We start from the raw sequence: 19547 nt of genomic DNA, 5'->3' as shown, positions 1-19547 counted from the left end.
TTTTGGTACCCTTCCCCAGATCTGTGCCTCGACACAATCCTGTCTCGGAGCACTACGGACAATTCCTTTGACATCATGACTTGGTTTTTGCTCTGACATGCACTGTCAACTGTGGGACGTAATAAAGACAGGTGTGTGCCTTCCCAAATCATGTCCAAACAATTGAATTTACCACAAGTGGACTCCAATCAAGTTGTAGAAACAACTCAAGGATGATCAATGGAAACAGGATGCACCTGAGCTCAATTTCAAGTCTCATAGCAAAGGGTTTGAATAATAATGTAAATAAGGTATCTGTTTTTTATTTTTAATAAATTAGCAAACATTTCTGAAAGCCTGTTTTCGCTTTGTCATTATGGGGTATTGTGTGCAGATTGCTTAGAAACCCCCCCGATTGAATACATTTTAGAATAAGGCTGTAACGTAACAAAATGTGGAAAAAGTCAAGGGGTCTGAATACTTTCTGAAGGCACTGTATGTGTGTGTGTGTGTGTGTGTGTGTGTGTGTGTGTGTGTGTGTGTCATCTGTGGTACCTTGTGTGTTGCTGTTTGAGTCCCTGGCAGCTCCCACAGTGTCATGCTCAGTCTTGTTCTTGCTGGATCCCCCCTTCCCTCCAAACAGGCTGCTGGGCTGGTTGACGATACGGGACAGAGTCTCTAGGGGTTTTAGAGCTGCATTCACCGTGTTGGCCATGTTGGGACTGAGATCAAATAAATAAATGGTGAGAAAATATGCAGAAATACCGGAAATCATTCCTTCCCAACGGAAGGAAGAAACACGAGGAGACATTCAGCGACTTGATAATTGGCGACAAGTTGAGAAAGTGTGAACGTTATGCAAATTTCAGACTGCAATGACCAATGGGGAGAGAGAAGCTCTCACTAGCCAGCTGTGGCTAGACAGGCTATCAATCAATGTGCTGTTTTGCAACTTTTTTGGAAGAAACACCCACATGGGGAGATTTCACTGATGCCTGAGTGGCGCAGTGGTCTAAGGCACTGCATCGCAGTGCTAACTGTGCCACTAGAGATCCTGGTTCGAATCCAGGCTCTGTCGCAGCCGGCCGCGACCGGGAGACTCATGGGCGACGCACAATTGGCCCAGCGTCGTCCAGGGTAGGGGAGGGAATGGCCGGCAGGGATGTAGCTCAGTTGATAGAGCATGGCGTTTGCAACGCCAGGGTTGTGGGTTCGATTCCCATGGGGGGCCAGTATAAACAAAAAAATAAAAAAAATAAAAATAATAAATATATATATATATAATGTATTCACTAACTGTAAGTCGCTCTGGATAAGAGCGTCTGCTAAATGACTAAAATGTAAATGTAAAGCCTTACTATAATGTAGTAATTAGGGCTGTTGCGGTGACCGAATTACCGCCACACAGTCAAATTCCACATGACCATTGAGTCAAGGTAATCTCCTCCTATTCTGCGCTCTGTAGGCCTACATGAATGGCGCCGATGTGTTGGTAGTACCCAACTTCCTAATGGATGCCAGGCCGTCATTGTAAATAAGAATTTATCGTTGGAGCAGAGCTATCAAGCGTGTGTGTGCAGAACAGCACTAGAATTGTATTTATATATATATATAATATATATATATATATATATATATATATATATATATATATATATATATATATATATATATATATATATATATATATATATATTTCACACACACCTTTTTCTAGTTAATAATTCCAACGTGAAACGTGATAACTATAGTATCCCTAACTAGCACTGAAAAAGTTAATCCATTCTTCTCTAATTAAAAAGATCTCCCTAATTTCTGAATCAAGCTTGTAACGTCGTCAGTAGGCTACAGTAACCTATGCTTCGGAGGGGGAGGGGCAGGTAGCCTGCACATGCACTGGCAAAGATTTCCAGCAGGCAGACACTGGAATACGTTTCTGAGTGACAGAGAGCTTTGCATAAGTGCTTTGTTGCAATTTTTGTGGTACTGCCCGGAATGTAAAAAATTTACCGGTTCCCATGCTTTTAAAATAACGGTTATATTCCGGAACAGTATAGATCACTTCCGTTCCCGGTTCTGTTCCCTGAACTGGTTCCAACCCCTGCTCTGCGCTCTATTGTCCATCTAAATCACTCTGACATCAATGCAAATGCAATCGAAAATCACAAACACTTCATGATTGCATTTGAATAATCTGAATGTGGATAAATGGCGATGGGTTAGAGGTCACGTTCCGAAATGGACCTGGGGGTTTCCCAGCCAATATGAACAAACAATATGAACAAATACATTTTTAAAACAGTGACCCGGTCGGGTCCAACACACGATTGTTTTAGTACTTTATTAACCGGAACGGAGAAAGGGAGAGAGCGAGAAACAGAGCGCGCACAGCGCTAGTGATCAGGGGAGGGGAGGGGCCGTGCGGTGAGTGTGTGCACTATGAGTGACACAGGAATAGGAACAGAAAGAGAGAGATGGCGAGCACTGTTAAGCCACCTTAGAAGACTAAAGCTTCTTGCTAGTTATTGATCTTCCCATCTGACTGTAAGTCGCTCTGGATAAGAGCGTCTGCTAAATGACTAAAATGTCAATGTAAATTACATAGCACCCATCTTGACTGCATCAAACCGAGAGAAGCTAGTTAAGCTAGGCTAATTGAGGCTAGCATACATAACGTTACTGCAACTACAGTTAAAAGCAACAACTCTGTTTGGTCGTTGTAGCCTTTCTTTCTCATTTCACTTTTAAATTCATTTTAATTCCATCTTCCATTGATTAGATAGCTCCTAACTTGCTTACCACACAAGCAGAGCAGCCATGCAATGTTCTCTCTCTCTCTCTCTCTCAGTGGGAGGCGCAAGGAACAGAGCGCATGCCTTTTTTGCAAGTGCTTCCAAATCGTCAACATAGTTGCATGCAGTCCTTATGTTTTGATTTCTAAGACATTCCCAGGTTTATAGGCCTATCACAACTAAAGTTGACAATTAAGTCTAAATTAAGCATATAGGACCCGCTCAAATGATCACTTTTACACTCAACACAGATTAGCCCGCTCCATGCGCACACTCGTCTCACTCTGCAATTGTTTGAGAACAATAACATTTCTTATATATTTAGCTACTGTACCTGTATGTTAACATATTCTTCTTACTATAAAATCATAATATATAAAGCTTGTATTCGTGGATGCTAAACATGTTTGTTAATTAAAGGTAAATTACCGTGAGACCGGCAGTCAGTTACCGGCTGACAAAATGTCACGACCGCCACAGCCCTAGCAGTTATCAATGTGAATCCTCTGTAAGAGGGTGAGAGTAAGAGGATCAGTGGGGTGTGTACCTGGACAGGTCGAGGCTGTGTGGTACTCTAGCCAGGTCGTTGACCAGTCCCTTCTTGAGGAAGAGACGTATGATGTTGTTCATGCCGTTGTGCTGCGTCTTGGCTGCTGCCGTGCTGTAGAAGCTAGAGGTGGATGGACACGACTCCATGATGGTGCTGATGATACACATCACTGCCTGGAGCCTGGGGGGGGTTGTCAGTACATCTTTATTATAAACTGCATAATAAAGTCAAAGCATTAACTGGCACTGACGGCTATATTACTCATTACATAACAGTAATAGCTAGTAGGGTTGGGTGGTATCCAGATTTTCATACAGTCTCTGTACCATACCGGGGTTCCGGTATTACCGAACGTGTACTCAAGGGGCACTATTTCTATATATCAATTATTATTTTCACGCACAAAACAATTTTAGGCAACAGGGATCTTGAATGTCTCTGCTGTAACCAAGAAGCTTGATATTGACATCTAGCCACTTAGCTAGCAAGTTGGCAAACCAAATACATAGCTAGAGCCCTGATCTGGATATCATTTATTTTACACATCTTAGATTTCTTATAGTTCTACTTAACTGATAGTTATATGCAGCGGCATAGCACGCACCACCCCACCTCTTTAAGGAATACCTGGGATAGGATAAAGTAATCCTTCTACCCCACCCCCCCCCCAAAAAAAAAAAAGTAAAGTGGTTATCCCACTGGCTATAGGGTAAGATCTGGATATCTGGATAAGAGCGTCTGCTAAATGACGTAAATGTAAAATGTAAATGTAAGGTTGACACCCACACCCAACCCACACACAAACCTGGCGTGTTTCTCCGTGCCCTCTGCCATGGCCAGCGCCCGGCTGAGTGCGGCCTTCACCTCGTTGACCAGGGCCACCTGTGCGTCGGTGCCCGTGCCGGCGGCTGCCAAGCTGGCCAGGAACAAACGTGCCAGGGCTGGGGTGTCCTTATCCTCAGAGCTCTGGGTGTGGGGCAGCAGGTGATCCAGCACGAAGGCTAAGACACTACAGTCCTGCAGGTGGAGAGAGAGCAAGAGAAAGCCAAGGGAGTCAGGAGGACAAATATTATACTCAACAAATATACAGTAGAACAGTGCAGCATAAGGAGAGAGAAAAGTAGAGTTGGACCCCTGGGTGGTCCAGCAAAATGGCCAGGAGAGAAGAGAGGACTAGAGTAAGGACAATACTGAGGAACCTATTGGACAAACTTCTACATAAAGCCGGTTGGCACGACAATATGCTTTCATTGAAACTCAATGTTAAATTCACATCTTCCTACCATTATATCTAAGCCAATATGACACCAATGTCGTAAACACACTCCCTGCCCCTCGTCATGAGACATCCGGCTGTTACCGAGAACCACATACTGGACTTTAACAGGGTCAATAGCATTAGGGAAAAATACAATTTCTTTCCCCGACCTAGCTCACCACTAGGTGTCAGATAAGAACGAGACTACAGCGTCCATAAAGTGACTTGCCACCTTTTGGACTGAATAAGTTTGTAGGGGCAACAGTTTTGATTAAACGTATAATTAATCACTCTCACGTGCTTATTTCTGTCCATTAACAACTAACAACGTGCTACCTTTTGTAGCATTTCTGACAACACCAACATATTTTTTCTAACACATGGTCGAGCAACTCAGTTTTTAATAATCGAACAGAAACCGAACCGACCGCCAAGAGCACTAATCGCTCAGCATTAGTAGGCAGGTTGCTTAGGATTCAAACATTCTCAAACAGCCTAATTCATACTCATCAATGGAATAAAGGACTTTCCAGTCCTGCTACTAAAATAATATATACAGTTGAAGTTGGAAGTTTACATACACTTAGATTGGAGACATTAAAACTTGTTTTTTAACCCCTCCACAAATTTCTTGTTAACAAACTATAGTTTTGGCAAGTCGGTTAGGACATCTACTTTGTGCATGACACAAGTAATTTTTCCAACAATTTATAATTCACTGTATCACAATTCCAGTGGGTCAGAAGGCTGACTGTGCCTTTAAACAGCTTGGAAAAGTCCATTAAATGACATCATGGCTTTAGAAGCTTCTGATAGGCTAATTGACACCATCTGAGTCAATTGGAGGTGTACATGTGGATGTATTTCAAGGCCTACCTTCAAACTCTGTGCCTCTTTGCTTGACATCATGGGAAAATCAAAAGAAATCAGCCAAGACTTCAGAAAAAAATTGTAGACCTCCACAATTCTGGTTCATCCTTGGGAGCAATTTCTAAACGGCTGAAGGTACCACGTTCATCTGTACAAACAATAGTACGCAAGTATAAACACCATGGGACCACGCAGCCGTCATACCGCTCAGGAAGGAGACGTGTTCTGTCTCCTGGAGATGAACGTATTTGGTGTGAAAAGAGCAAATCAATCCCAGAACAACAGCAAAGGACCTTGTGAAGATGCTGGAGGAAACAGGTACAAAAGTATCTATATCCACAGTAAAATGAGTCCTATATCAACATAACCTGAAAGGCCGCTCAGCAAGGAAGAAGCCACTGCTCCAAAACCGCCATAAAAAAGCCAGACTACGGTTGCAACTGCACATGGGGACAAAGATGGTACTTTTTGGAGAAACGTCCTCTGGTCTGATTAAACAAAAATATAACTGTTTGGCCATAATGACCATCGTTATGTTTGGAGGAAAAAGGGGGTAACTTGCAAGCCGAAGAGGGACTGATGCACTTCACAAAATAGATGGCATCATGAGGAAGGAAAATTGTGGATATATTGTAGCAACATCAAGACATCAGTCAGGAAGTTAAAGCTTGGTCGCAAATGGGTCTTCCAAATGGCCAACGACCCCAAGCATACTTCCAAAGTTGTGGCAAATGGTTTAAGGACAACAAAGTCAAGGTACTGGAGTGGCCATCACAAAGCCCTGACCTCAATCCTATAGAAAATGTGTGGGCAGAACTGAAAAAGTGTGTACGAGCAAGGAGGCCTACAAACCTGACTCAGTTACACCAGCTCTGTCAGGAGGAATGGGTCAAAATTCACCCAACTTATTGTGGGAAGCTTGTGGAAGGCTACCCGAAACGTTTGACCCAAGTTCAACAATTTAAAGGTAATGCTACCAAATACTAATTGAGTGTATGTAAACTTCTAACACACTGGGAATGTGATGAAGTACCTTGTAGAGCCGTGTAGCTCAGTTGGTAGAGCATGGCTCTTGAAACGGCAGGGTTGTGGGTTCGATTCCCACGGGGGGCCAGAATGAAGAAAAAAAATGTATGCACTCACTAACTGTAAGTCGCTCTGGATAAGAGCGTCTGCTAAATGACTAAAATGTAAATGTAAAATGAAATAAATAAAAGCTGAAATAAATCACTCTACTATTATTCCGACATTTCACATTCTTAAAATAAAGTGGTGATCCTAACTGACCTAAAACAGGGAATTTTTACTAGGATTAAAATGTCAGGAATTGTGAAAAACTGAGTTTAAATAATGTATTTGGCTAAGGTGTATGTAAACTTCCGACTTCAACTGTATATACACACACAGTACCAGTCAAAAGTTTGAACACACTCATTCCAAGGTTTTTCTTTATTTTTACAATGTTCTACGTTGTAGAATAATAGTGAAGACATCAAAACTATGAAATAACACATGGAATCATGTTGTAACCAAGAAAGTGTTAAACAAAACAAAATATATTTTATATTTGAGATTCTTCAAAGTAACCACCCTTTGCCTTGATGACAGCTTTGCACACTTGTCATTCTCTCAAAACAGCTTCATGAGGTAGTCAACTAGAATGCATTTCAATTAACAGGTGTGCCTTGTTAAAAGTTAATTTGTGGAATTTCTTTCCTTCTTAATGCGTTTGAGCCAATCAGTTGTGTTGTGACAAGGTAGTGGTGGTATACAGAAGATGGCCCTATTTGGTAAAATACCAAGTCCATATAATGGTAAGAACAGCTCAAATAAGCAGAGAAACGACAGTCCATCATTACTTTAAGACATGAAGGTCAGTCAATCTGGAAAATTTCAAGAACTGAAAGTTTCTTCAAGTGCAGTCGCAAAAACCATCAAGCGCCATGATGAAACTTGCTCTCATGAGGACCACCACAGGAATGGAAGACCCAGAGTTACCTCTGCTGCAGAGGATAAGTTCATTAGAGTACCAGCCTCAGAAATTGCAGCCCAAATAAATGCTTCACAGAGTTCAAGTAACAGACACATCTCAACATCAACTGTTCAGAGGAGACTGCGTGAAATCAGGCCTTCATGGTCAAATTGTTGTAATGAAACCACTACTAAAGGACACCAATAAGAAGAAGAGACTTGCTTGGACCAAGAAACACACGCACATTTTTAATTGTACCTTTATTTAACTAGGCAATTCAGTTAAGAACAAATTCTTATTTACAATGACGGCCTACAACGGCCAAACCCGGACGATGCTTGGCCAATTGTGCGCCACCCTATGGGACTCCCAATCACGGCCGGTTGTGATACAGCCTGGAATCGAACCAGGGGGTCTGTAGTGACGCCTCAAGCACTGAGATGCAGTGCCTTAGACCGCTGCGCCACTCGGGAGCCCAATGGACCAGTGGAAATCTGAGATTTTGGGATCCAACCGCTGTGTCTTTGTGAGACACGGTGGGTGTGAACGGATGATCTCCGCATGTGTGGTTCCCACCGTGAAGCATGGAGGTGGTGGTGTGATGGTGCTTTGCTGGTGACACTGTCAGTGATTTATTTAGAATTCAAGGCACACTTAACCAGCATGGCATTCTGCAGCGATACGCCATCCCATCTGGTTTGCGCTTAGTTGGACTATCATGTTTTTCAACAGGACAATGACCCAAAACACACCTCCAGGCTGTGTAAGGGCTATTTGACCAAGAAGGAGAGTGATGGAGTGCTGCATCAGATGACCTGGCCTCCACAATCCCCCGACCTCAACCCAATTGATGATTTTGGATGAGTTGGACCGCAGAGTGAAGGAAAAGCAGCCAATAAGTGCTCAGCATATGTGGGAACTCCTTCAAGACTGTTGGAAATGCATTCCAGGTGAAACTGGTTGAGAGAATGCCAAGAGTGTGCAAAGCTGTCATCAAGGCTAAGGGTGGCTACTTTGATGAATATAAAATATAACATATATTCTGATTTGTTTAACACTTTGGCTCCAACATGATACCATATGTGTTATTTCGTAGTTTTGATGTCTTCACTATTATTCTACAATGTAAAAAATATACAAAAATAAAGAAAAACCCTTGCATGAGTAGGTGTGTCCAAACTTTTGACTGGTAAATATAAACGCCACATGCAACAATTGCAAAGATTTTACTGAGTTACAGTTCATATGAGGAAATCAGTAAATTGAAATAACATTAGGCCCTAATTTATGGATTTCACATGACTGGGCAGGGGCCAGCTATGGGTGGGCCTTGAAGGGCAAAGGCCCACCCACTTGGCAGCCAGGCCCACCCACTGGGGAGCCAAGGCCAGCCAATCAGATTGAGTTTTTCCCCCACAAAAAGGCTTTATTAGAGACAGAAATACTTCTCAGCACCCCGCTCCACATGACCCCGCAGGTGAAAAAGCTGGATGTGGAGGTCCTGGGCACATGGTCTGTGGTTGTGAGGCCAGTTGGACGTAGTGCCAAATTCTCTAAAACAACGTGGAGGCAGCTTATGGTAGCAGAATTAATAAATTCTCTGGCAACAGTTCTGGTGGACATTCTTGCAGTCAGCATACCAATTGCACGCTCCCTCCAAACTTGAGACATCTGTGGTAGTGTTGTGTGACAAAACTCTACATTTTAAAGTGGCCTTTTATTGTCCCCAGCACAAAGGTGCACCTGTGTAATGATAATGCTTTTCAATCAGCTTCTTGATATGCCACACCTGTCAGGTGGATTGATTATCTTGGCAAAGGACAACTGCTCACTAACAGGGATGTAAACAAATTTGTCCACAAAATTTGAGATAAACAAGCTTTTTGTGTGTATGGAAAATTTCTGGGATTTTTATTTCAGCTCATGAAACATGTTGCGTTTATATTTTTGTTCAGTGCATGTACGGTGCATTCGGAAAGTATTCAGACCCCTTCACTTTGTTACGTTACAGACTTATTCTAAAATGGATTAAATACATAAAAATGTTCTTCAATCTACACACAATACCCCATAATGACAAAGCGAAAACAGTTTGAACGTTTTTGCAAATATATTAAAAATAAAAAACAGAAAAACCTTATTTAGATAAGTATTCAGACTCAAAATTGAGCTCAGGTGCATCCTGTTCCCATTGATCATCCTTGACATGTTTCTACAACTTGATTGGAGTCCACTTCTGGTAAATTCAATTGATTTTGAAAACGCACACACGTGCCTATATAAAAAGGCCCCACAGTTGACAGTGCATGTCAGAGCATTAACCAAGCCATGAGGTCGAAGGAATTAACCGTAGAGCTCCAAGACCGGATTGTGTCGAGGCACAGTCTGGGGAAGGGTACCAAAACATTTCTGCAGCATTGAAGGTCCCCAAGAACACAGTGGACCATTTTTAAATGGAATAAGTTTGGAACCACCAAGACTCTTCCTAAAGCTGGCCGCCCGGCCAAACTGAGCAATTGAGGGACAAGGGCTTTGGTCAGGGAGGTGACCAAGAACCGGATGGTCACTCTGACAGAGCTCCAGAGTTCCTCTGTGGAGATGGGAGAAACTTCCAGAAGGACAACCATCTCTGCAGCACTCCACCAATCATGCCTTTATGGTAGAGTGGCCAGACGGAAGCTACTCCTCAGTAAATGGAACATGACAGCCCGCTTGGAGTTTGCCAAAAGGCACCTAAAGGACACTGACCATGATAAACAAGATTCTCTGGTCTGATGAAACCAAGATTGAGCTCTTTGGCCTGAATGCCAAGCGTCACGTCTGGAGGAAACCTGGCAACATCCCTACGGTGAAGTATGGTGGTGGCAGCATCATGCTGTGGGGATATTTTTCAGAGGCAGGGACTGGGAGACTAGTCAGGATCGAGGGAAAGATGAACGGAGCAAAGTACAGAGAGATCCTTGATGAAAACCTGATCCAGAGCGCTCAGGACCTCAGACTGGGGCGAAGGTTCACCTTCCATCAGGACAACAACCCTAAGCACACAACGCAGGAGTGGCTTCAGGACAAGTCTCTGAATATCCTTGAGTGGCCCAGCCAGAGCCTGGACTGACAGACTGACAGAGCTTGAGAGGATCTGCAGAGAGGAACGGGAGAAACTCCCCAAATAGACTTGAGGCTGTAATAGCTGCTTCAATGTACTGAGTAAAGGGTCTGAATATTTATGTAAATGTAATCTCAGTTTTATTTATTTTGATACATTTGCAAAAATATCTAAAAACCTGTTTTTGTTTTGTCATTATGGGGTATTGTGTGTAGATTGATGAGGAAAAAATGCAATTTAATCCATTTTAGAATAAGGCTGTTACGTAACAAAGTGAAGGGGTCTGAATACTTTCTGAATGCACTGTGTGTGTATCTATCTCATTAGGCTGTATGTATTTTTAGATATAGGCCTAGTGTAAATGTGTATTATTCTAGCGTCACAATCTCTACTGCAAATAGAAATACAAACATAACTTTAGACTACATATTAACTTGACAGAGCACAGCAATCGATAAAACAGGACCATGTTTTCAAAACAAGTGGTTCTGAGCTTAGGTCAAGATTACACAGGTAAGCTAATGATTACAGAAACCAGGAATGTAGACAGGCTGTAAAGACCTCTATCTATATGGAGTGACTGTGTACTACACACCACTACCTACTGTTCTGTTGGGCACCTACTGACCCAAAAATATTTGTTATGTATTGCCAAAATAAAGGTTGAAGGAAATACAGGCAGACACCACATCACTACAAGACAAAACAGCTTACTCAATCTTGTAAGTATGAAAGCAAAGCTTTTGGTGTGTGTAGAATCCAATACTTTACATTGTATGCAGTACAAACTCACATTATTGTGGGAGCACCTCCTCTAAGTCTGAATTAGACTGTTTGAGAAGGTTTGAATCCTAAGCAACCTGCCTACACAAGTTGTTTGAAGTACAATGGACCAACATCGCTACTTTAGTAGGTCAAAGTGTGATGGAAAACCTTGGTAGAGCATGAGTGGAGTAGGCATTGTGGTGCTCAATGTGAATTTGCTTTCTTTTTCGGCTTAAGACCAATGCCGCCGCCTTATTTAATACATCGTTTTTTGTTTTTAAAATATACATATAATCCTGTAGGGCACAGAGAGAGGACTTGAGTCCGGTCAAATAGAAACAATGCTCTGTAGATAGGGGTGAGAACAGGTGGGTCTGGGCAGGTGTGACGCCGTTGATGTTTGTGTGAGTCTGTATGTTGTCTTTTGTTTGTATTATTTGAACAACTAAAAGAACAAAACAATTTTTTTTACATTTCCTCAGATGAGGTTGAAGTAATGGCTATGGCAACACAGGGATGGGAAGAGTTGAACAGGAGTTTATCAACAATGCGTTTTCAAGTATTGAAAGCAGGGTTTACCAAACTCTGTCCTCGGGACCCCAAGGGGTGCACATTTTGGTTTTTGCCCTAGCACTACACAGCTGATTCAAATAATTAACTGATCATCAAGCTTTGATCATTTGAATCAGCTGTGTAGTGTTAGGGCAAAAACCAAAACGTGCACCCCCTTGGGGTCCCGAGGACAGAGTTTAGGAAACGCTAACTTAAAGCTTTGATCCCTTTGGGTACTTTATGCAAAATGTATTAAGTGTAGTAAAAATCTCAATACAAATAGATTGCGAAAAATGGACGTTTTGTCCAGGCGAACCAACCCACCTCCTTGATGAGCTCAGACTGTCCGGCCGTGTAGCCGTAGGATGCTATGAGGGTGGCGATGCCCACATAAGACCTGACCAGCTCTGCCAGGAGCCTCAGGATGGTGGAGGTGGGCATCAAGGGCTTGGCCCCCTTAACCTCCTCTGAGCTGGCTCCCTTTTCACCCTCCACCTCCTTCTTCTCCTCACGCATCTCCTCTGGAGTAGAGGCTGGGGAGAGGACATGAGGGAGAGGAGGCAAGAGGAGAGAGAGTTAGGATCAAGCGGGGGCAGAGAGGTGTTTATAGGCATGTTAGAACACATTTTCAAGAATACACTTGTGACAAAATCATTTTATTAAATTTTGTACATTTTACATTTTTGTCATTTAGCAGACGCTCTTATCCAGAGTGATTTACAGTTAGTGAGTGCATAAATTTTTCATAAAAAAAAAAAAAGTCATACTTTCAATACATTTAAATTAAATCTTGTGTAAATACACTATATTGTATATTTTCATCCTAAAATGTAATCAAACCAAGGGGAGAAATGTAAGGATGTAAATGCGGTCAGTACCAGTAGAGGCTGGAGGTGAAGAGGAGGGAGGGAGTGTCTCACCTTCTCCCTGGGGCGTGCCAGACTGAGACGAGTCAGCCACAGCACCATCCGCAGTAAACACCTGGGCCTGAGAGAGTGAGGAGAGGGGGGGGGAAATATGACCTACCACATCTAGACTAATACAGCAGTTTTCAAAACATACGTTTCCATTGACAACACTCACTCTTGGGTCCTGTTCAATCGGTGGAAAAACGTTTTGAAACGGAGAGGTATAACCTGAACTTCCAATAAGAACACATCTTCTGTTTTCTTTTGCAAAACCCCTACTGAAACAGGACCATGGCCAGAAGGACTCTCAAACAGCCAGCCAGACATGACACTTACGTTGATGTGGAAAGCGGACTGTGAGTCGAAGTCACTGCCCTGTCTGGTGAGTCTGTACTGCTGGTAGACATCATCATCCTGGAGGATCTGACACAGGTCCTGCCCCCCGGGCACCGGCACCGCCACCGCAGGCTCCTCTGGACGCTCAGCTACACGAGACACACACAGGAAGTTAGCCCACAGAACCTTCCACTTTACACACATGTAGCTACAAGGCAACATACACAGTGTACAAAACATTAGGAACACCTGCTGTTTCCATGACGTAGACTGACCAGGTGAATCCAGGTGAAAGCTATGATCCCATATTGATGTCACTTGTTAAATCCACTTCAATCAGTGTAGATGAGGGGGAGGAGACAGGTTAAAGAAGGATTTTTAAGCCTTGAGACAATTGAGACATGGATTGTGTATGTGTGCCATTCAGAGGGTGAATGGGCAAGAAAAATTATTTAAGTGCCTTTGAAGGACGTATGGTAATAGGTGCCAGAAGCACCGGTTTGTGTCAAGAACTGCAATGCTGCTGTGTTTTTCACTCAACAGTTTCCCGTGTGTACCAGGAATGGTCCACCACCCAAAGGACAACCAGCCAAATTGACACAAATGTGGGAAGCATTGGAGTCAACATGGGCCAGCATCCCTGTGGAATGCTTTCAACACCTTGTAGAGTCCATGCCAGACAAACTGAAGATGTTCTGAAGGCAAAAGGGGGTGCAACTAAATATTAGGAAGGTGTTCTTAATGTTTTGTACACTCAGTGTATGGCTACAGGGCTCGCTGTCTCAATCTTTTGTCGATTCCTTGCATCCTCTCTCCTCCCCTCCTTCTCCCAATGCATTAGAGACTAAGAACCGAGGGGAGGGACCTTGGACCTTCTCCAATACAGTTGAGGTGGTGGCGAGGACATAGGATGCAAGGTATGGAGTAAACCCAAATTGGGATAGGGTGCTTGTGTGAGTGTCTTACCCTCTTCAGGAGCGTGGTAGGCGGCCAGGGCGTTGAGCATGTCATAGATGACCTCTTTGATGGTGTCAGGGATGGGGGGCAGTGGAGACAGCTTGAGGGGGGTGGTTTTCACCAGCTGCACCGCGTTGGGCCCCTTGATACGCAGGTTCTCAAACTCATCATCTGACACTGAGCAGAGCGAGAGAAAGACCTCAACAACTAAACACTTATAGCAACCACACACACCATCACATTAAGTCACACTGTAAAATAGGTGCACTAGCTGAGAGCTATAGGTGCAAGCGGATAGTTGACTAGCCACAGGTCTGTCTGAGATATTCAAGACGTATTCAGAAGTGGTTTCATAAAGATTTGGTCACCACACCACACTGTTTAGCATGGTCCTTCAAGCCGGATAGACCTGTGGACATTGAAATATCATTTTTTCCCCCTATCAGAGTGTTTTAACATACCCGTACCAGCTCCACGGGGTGCGGGCAGGGCGATGCGGACGCAGCTGTTGGCCGTGTCAGCGAAGCAGTCTGGGTTACGGCAGGCGGCAGGGCCCAGAACACGCAGGATGTAGTTGATCTCTCTGGAGCCCAGAGAGCCTGAAACCACACCTGACGTGGTGCTGCCCGCCCCGCTGGTCACTGCTGACCGTACCACCTAGAAAGGGCAGACAGACAGTCACTCAGTGCAAATCCCAAATGGCTATATTGCACTACATTTTAACACTGACTGGGGGTTTATCTCAACAGTCTAAAGTGTGTTCCTCTCAGTTTATCCTTGCCTTTAGCTGCACTGATCAGAAAATAGTGGAAATAATAGGTTAAAGTGTTCCAGTACCTTCTCCATGGTGTGGCGTAGCGTGGCGGGGTCCTCGATTATGTGTCTGAACAGCAGCGTGACCAGGGGTGTGAAGCCGTTGAACCCCGACCCCTGCGTCAGCCCCAAGATCATCCTGGTACTCTTCAGCTCAGCAAACATCATGGCGTAGTGGTGGGTCCTCGTCAGGCGCAGGCACAGCCTGAAGAAGAATTATAAAAACACATTTAGTCCAATTGATGCCAGTCCTTCCTGTGCAATTTATATATAGATGCATTTTATGTTACGTACTTGCAGTTGTGATTCAAGTGTCATTTTATGACTGCCGCAAACCAATTTCCCATTTTGGATCAGTAAAATAAACTACTACATTTGATTTGTACAGCACTTTTCTTGACCCTTTTCAGCTTTCAACAAGTACATAGAGTAGCCAGCCAAATAGAAAAAGTAGACAGTCAGGTACCCCCGGGCCTGGGTTCAAAATATTTTGCCGATATTACCTCCATTTTGGTAGCATCTAGCACATTCTAATGCCTTGATTCCATCCGAAATACACAGCGAAATTATATGATCTGGACTATTTCCTAAGTAAGTTTTTTTTAAATACATTTCATCTTCAAGATTAAAGTCTTATTTACAGTTTTACTGCAAGATGAATTGCCACAACATTGGAGGTTTGGGAGGTATCAATATTGTCATACCTTCATACCGACCTTGTGCCATAGCGGGATATTCGGTAATAACGGCACTGAACAGAAGGAGTGCTATTTCCAAACCCCACTGAGCCTTTGTAATCTCAAGGTTAGCAATGCTAACAAACAGATGTAGAATCCCATAGAGAATGCTAACGAGCGCATTGCGAACATTTTATACAGTCTCTGACCTAAATTATTTGCAGGACAGACATCCCAGCTCAACGTTATACAACTAGCTCAAAAATGCTACTCACAGTTTGCTGCACGCACAAAATAAACATTAGACAGCAAGGCTCTTGATCTAGGAGGGGATTCTCTGCTGTTACCAAGCAAAACTTTACTATGGAAGAGGTTAACCACTTAGCTAACAAGCTAATAACTTAGCAAACCAAAAATGCACAACTGCAGAGAATTTAGCACAACTTAATAGTTATAAGATATCTAGCTGGTAAACATTTAGTTGTGAATTCCATACTACTGCACAACAGTGAGTGACTCACAAGGCTCCGGTCTCTCATCGTTGTATGCTTGTAAACACCACGTGACTGGGGACAACCAGTAAGCTTCATAATGAAAGATTGTGTGACGTGAAATGAACTCGATCTTCCTTATCTCCTAATGTATTGCACAAGTTGACTGCAGGTATTAACTTAAAAAGTAGCTACAAATATTCAAATGTATAAAAATTAAAATGTCAAAGAAAGTTTAAACAACATTGACAGTATTGAAAAAACATCCTTTGGCTATTTCCAAATACCCCGGTATATGGTATACCGCCCAAGCCTAGTTCCAAGTCCACAACGATGCTTAAACCAAATCAGGAAACCACTTTTGAGGTCTGGGAAAAATCTGAGAAATGTAGATTTTTGGGTGTAGTTACCCTTTAATTCAAGTGTGCACCTAGCAAGAGGCTGTTGTTTTCCATAAGATTCCAGACATAAAATAACAAAATAAAAGTAGGAACCTTAGTGTGGCGTGGAGTGTGTCTGGGTCCACGGGGACACTGATCATGGAGACACAGGCTCTGATGAGCACTGTGGTCATGTCCTCAGTCAGGCCCTGCACCACGATGGCTCCTCCTGCCCCGGTGCGTTCAGACGTGGGGTCCAGTGGGGCGGGAGGAGCAGAGGGACCGGAGGAGGACTCCTTTAGTTGAGTGGTAGCGTTGTCGTCTTTAGGAGCACTCATCTCCACGGCTAATGGGGCAGAGTCTGAAAGAGACAGAGGGGGATTTGACTATGGTATACAACTAGAGAAATGGTATGCATACATTTTTCATCTAAACAAAGTGGGCTTTGTGACTATAGCAATGTCTAATAAAAAGGTAAACACTTCACCTTAACATTTTGCTTATAAAACACTGGAGTTGCTCATATTTCTTCCAAAGCTATAAATCTACAGTGCTTATCGAAAGCATTCACACCCCTTTTTCCACATTTTGCCGTATTACAAATTGGGACGAAAATTGATTTAATTATCTTTTTGTTGTTGTTGATCTACACTAATCCTTAAAAAATCTGAAAAATAAAGATGAAATATAAAACAGTATTATATCTTCATTAGATAAGTAGTCAACCCCCTGAGTCAATATATGTTTAGAATCCCCTTTTGCAGCGATTCCAGCTGTGAGTCTTTCTGGTTAAGTCAAAGAGCTTCCACACCTGGATTGTAAATATTTGTTCATTCTTTTTCAACTCTTCAAGCTCTGTCAAGTAGGTTGTTGATCATTGCTAGACAGCCATTTTCAAGTCTTGCCATATATTTTCAAGCCGATTTAACTCAAAACGGTAACTATGCCACTCAGGAACATTCAATGTTGTCTTGGTAAGCAACTCCAGGGTATATTTGGACGTGTGTTTTAGGTTATTGTCCTGCTGAAAGGTACATTTGTCTTCCAGTGTCTGTTGGAAAGCAGACAACCAGGTTATATTTTGCCTGTGCTCCGCACTATTCAGTTTATTTTTAAATCAACAAAAAAACAAAAATCTAGTCCTTGCCGATGACGAGCATATCCATAACATGATGCAGCCACCACCATGCTTGAAAATATTAAGTGGTACTCAGTGATATGTTTGCCCCAAACATAACACTTTGTAGTCAAAACATAAAATACATTTCTTTGCCACATTTTTGGCAGTTTTACTTTAGTGCCTTACTGCAAACAGGATGCATGTTTTGGAATATTTTTATTCTGTACAGGCTTCCTTATTTCACGGTGTCATTTAGGTTAGTATTGTGGAGTAACTACAATGTTGATCCATCCTCAGTTGTCTCCCATCACATCCATTAAACTCTAACTGTTTTAAAGTCACCATTGGCCTCATGGTGAATTCCCTGAGCGGTGTCCTTCCTCTCCGGCTACTGAGTAAGGAAGGACTCCTGTATCTTTGTAGTGACTGGGTGTATTGATACACCATCCAAAGTGTAATTAATTACTTCACCATGCTCAAAGGGATATTCAATGTCTGCTTTTTTTTTACCCATCTACCAATAGTTTCCCTTCTTTGCGAGACATTGGAAAACCTCCCATGTCTTTGTGGTTGAATCTGTGTTTGAAATTCATTGCTCGACTGAGGGACCTTACAGCTAATTGTATGTGTGGGGTACAGAGATGAGGTAGTCATTCAAAAATCATGTTAAACACTATTATTTCACAGAGTGAGTCCATGCAACCCATCATGTGAATTAAGCAAATTTTTACTCCTGAACTTATTTAGGCTTGCCATAAAGGGATTGAATACTTATTGACCCAAGACATCAGCTTTTCATTTTTAATTAACAACAAAAATATTCCACTTTGATATTATAGGGTATTGTGTGTAAGCCAGTGACACAAAATCTTAATTTAAATTCAGGCTGTAACATCAAAATGTGGAAAAAGTCAAGGGGTGTGAATACTTTCTGAAGGCACTGTAGAAGGCAGTATATGTCCATTATCTGGGTCCCTCTACCCTACGCCTTGCCCCTGTCCCTGTCATCAGTCTCAGGTATCTGTTTGAGGCTATACTAGAATGGTAGCTCCTATCTAGTAGTAGTTGATCCAATCATTACCTGGGTCTGTCTGTGTCTCCTCTACCTTGCCCCTGTCCCCCTCCTCCCTCTCCGAGTCCGTCATGCTGCCAGCTTTGGCAGGTTTAGGAACGCGAGGCACTCTCTGGACCGTCAGCATCACCGGACGACGGTTACCAGTCTCTTCATTCACCTGGAATTTAACAATAATATAGAAGGCAATGGTTTCCCAGACCCAAATTATGCCCATAACTGGACTGAAAAGCACTTTCAATGAATACTCTCCATTGAGCATGCTATTAAGACCAGGATTTATTAAAGTATTCTTAAGTCTGATGATAAAAATATATGCTCCACTGTTTGTCGACTCTGTTCATTTGTTTGAGTGGTCTGTATAAAAAAAGAGACTCTACACTCAACGGCGAGTTTATTAGGTACACCACTACTTTCACGAGAATGAATCGCTCCTACGTGGCCGTGGATTGCTATATAAAGCAGGCAGACAGGCATAGAGGCATTCAGTTACTGTTCGATTGAACATTAGAATGGGCAAAACAAGTGACCTAAAAGACTTGGAGCGTGGTATGATCATCGGTGCCAGGCCAGCCAGATCCAGTATCTCAGAAACGGCCACCCTCCTGGGCTTTTCACGCACGACAGAGTCTAGGGTTTCCCGAGAATGGTGTGACAAACAAAAAAACATTAGTCAGCGGCAATCCTGTGGGCAAAAACAACTCATTGATGAGAGGTTGAAGGAGAATGGCAAGAATCATGCAAGCTAACAGGCGGGCCACAAGCAGACTAATAACGGCGCAGTACAACAGTGGTGTGCAGAACGGCATCTCAGAAAGCACAACTCGTCGATCCTCGTCATGGACGGGCTATTGCAGCAGACAGCCACACCGGGTTCCACTCCTATCAGCTAAAAACAAGAAGAAGCGGCTCTAGTGGGAACTTGATCACCAACACTGGACTATTGAGGACT

General features: G+C 42.9%; 1 protein-coding gene across 1 annotated transcript in view; it reads right to left on the bottom strand.

The window, feature by feature from the left end:
- Positions 1-19547, bottom strand: part of LOC121537875 (E3 ubiquitin-protein ligase HUWE1) — a 95700-nt gene that overhangs the window by 26007 nt on the left and 50146 nt on the right. Inside the window, 11 exon segments of the mRNA XM_045207348.1 lie at positions 535-701; positions 3319-3501; positions 4127-4338; positions 12166-12374; positions 12762-12828; positions 13086-13234; positions 14052-14219; positions 14504-14699; positions 14880-15060; positions 16518-16764; positions 18605-18755. Of these exon segments, the coding sequence (XP_045063283.1) occupies positions 535-701; positions 3319-3501; positions 4127-4338; positions 12166-12374; positions 12762-12828; positions 13086-13234; positions 14052-14219; positions 14504-14699; positions 14880-15060; positions 16518-16764; positions 18605-18755 (1930 nt within the window).

Source organism: Coregonus clupeaformis, chromosome 24 (assembly GCF_020615455.1).
Source record: "Coregonus clupeaformis isolate EN_2021a chromosome 24, ASM2061545v1, whole genome shotgun sequence".
NCBI lineage: Eukaryota > Metazoa > Chordata > Actinopteri > Salmoniformes > Salmonidae > Coregonus > Coregonus clupeaformis.
The sequence above is the reverse complement of the archived record's forward strand: the minus strand, read 5'-3'. Positions and strand labels throughout refer to the sequence as shown.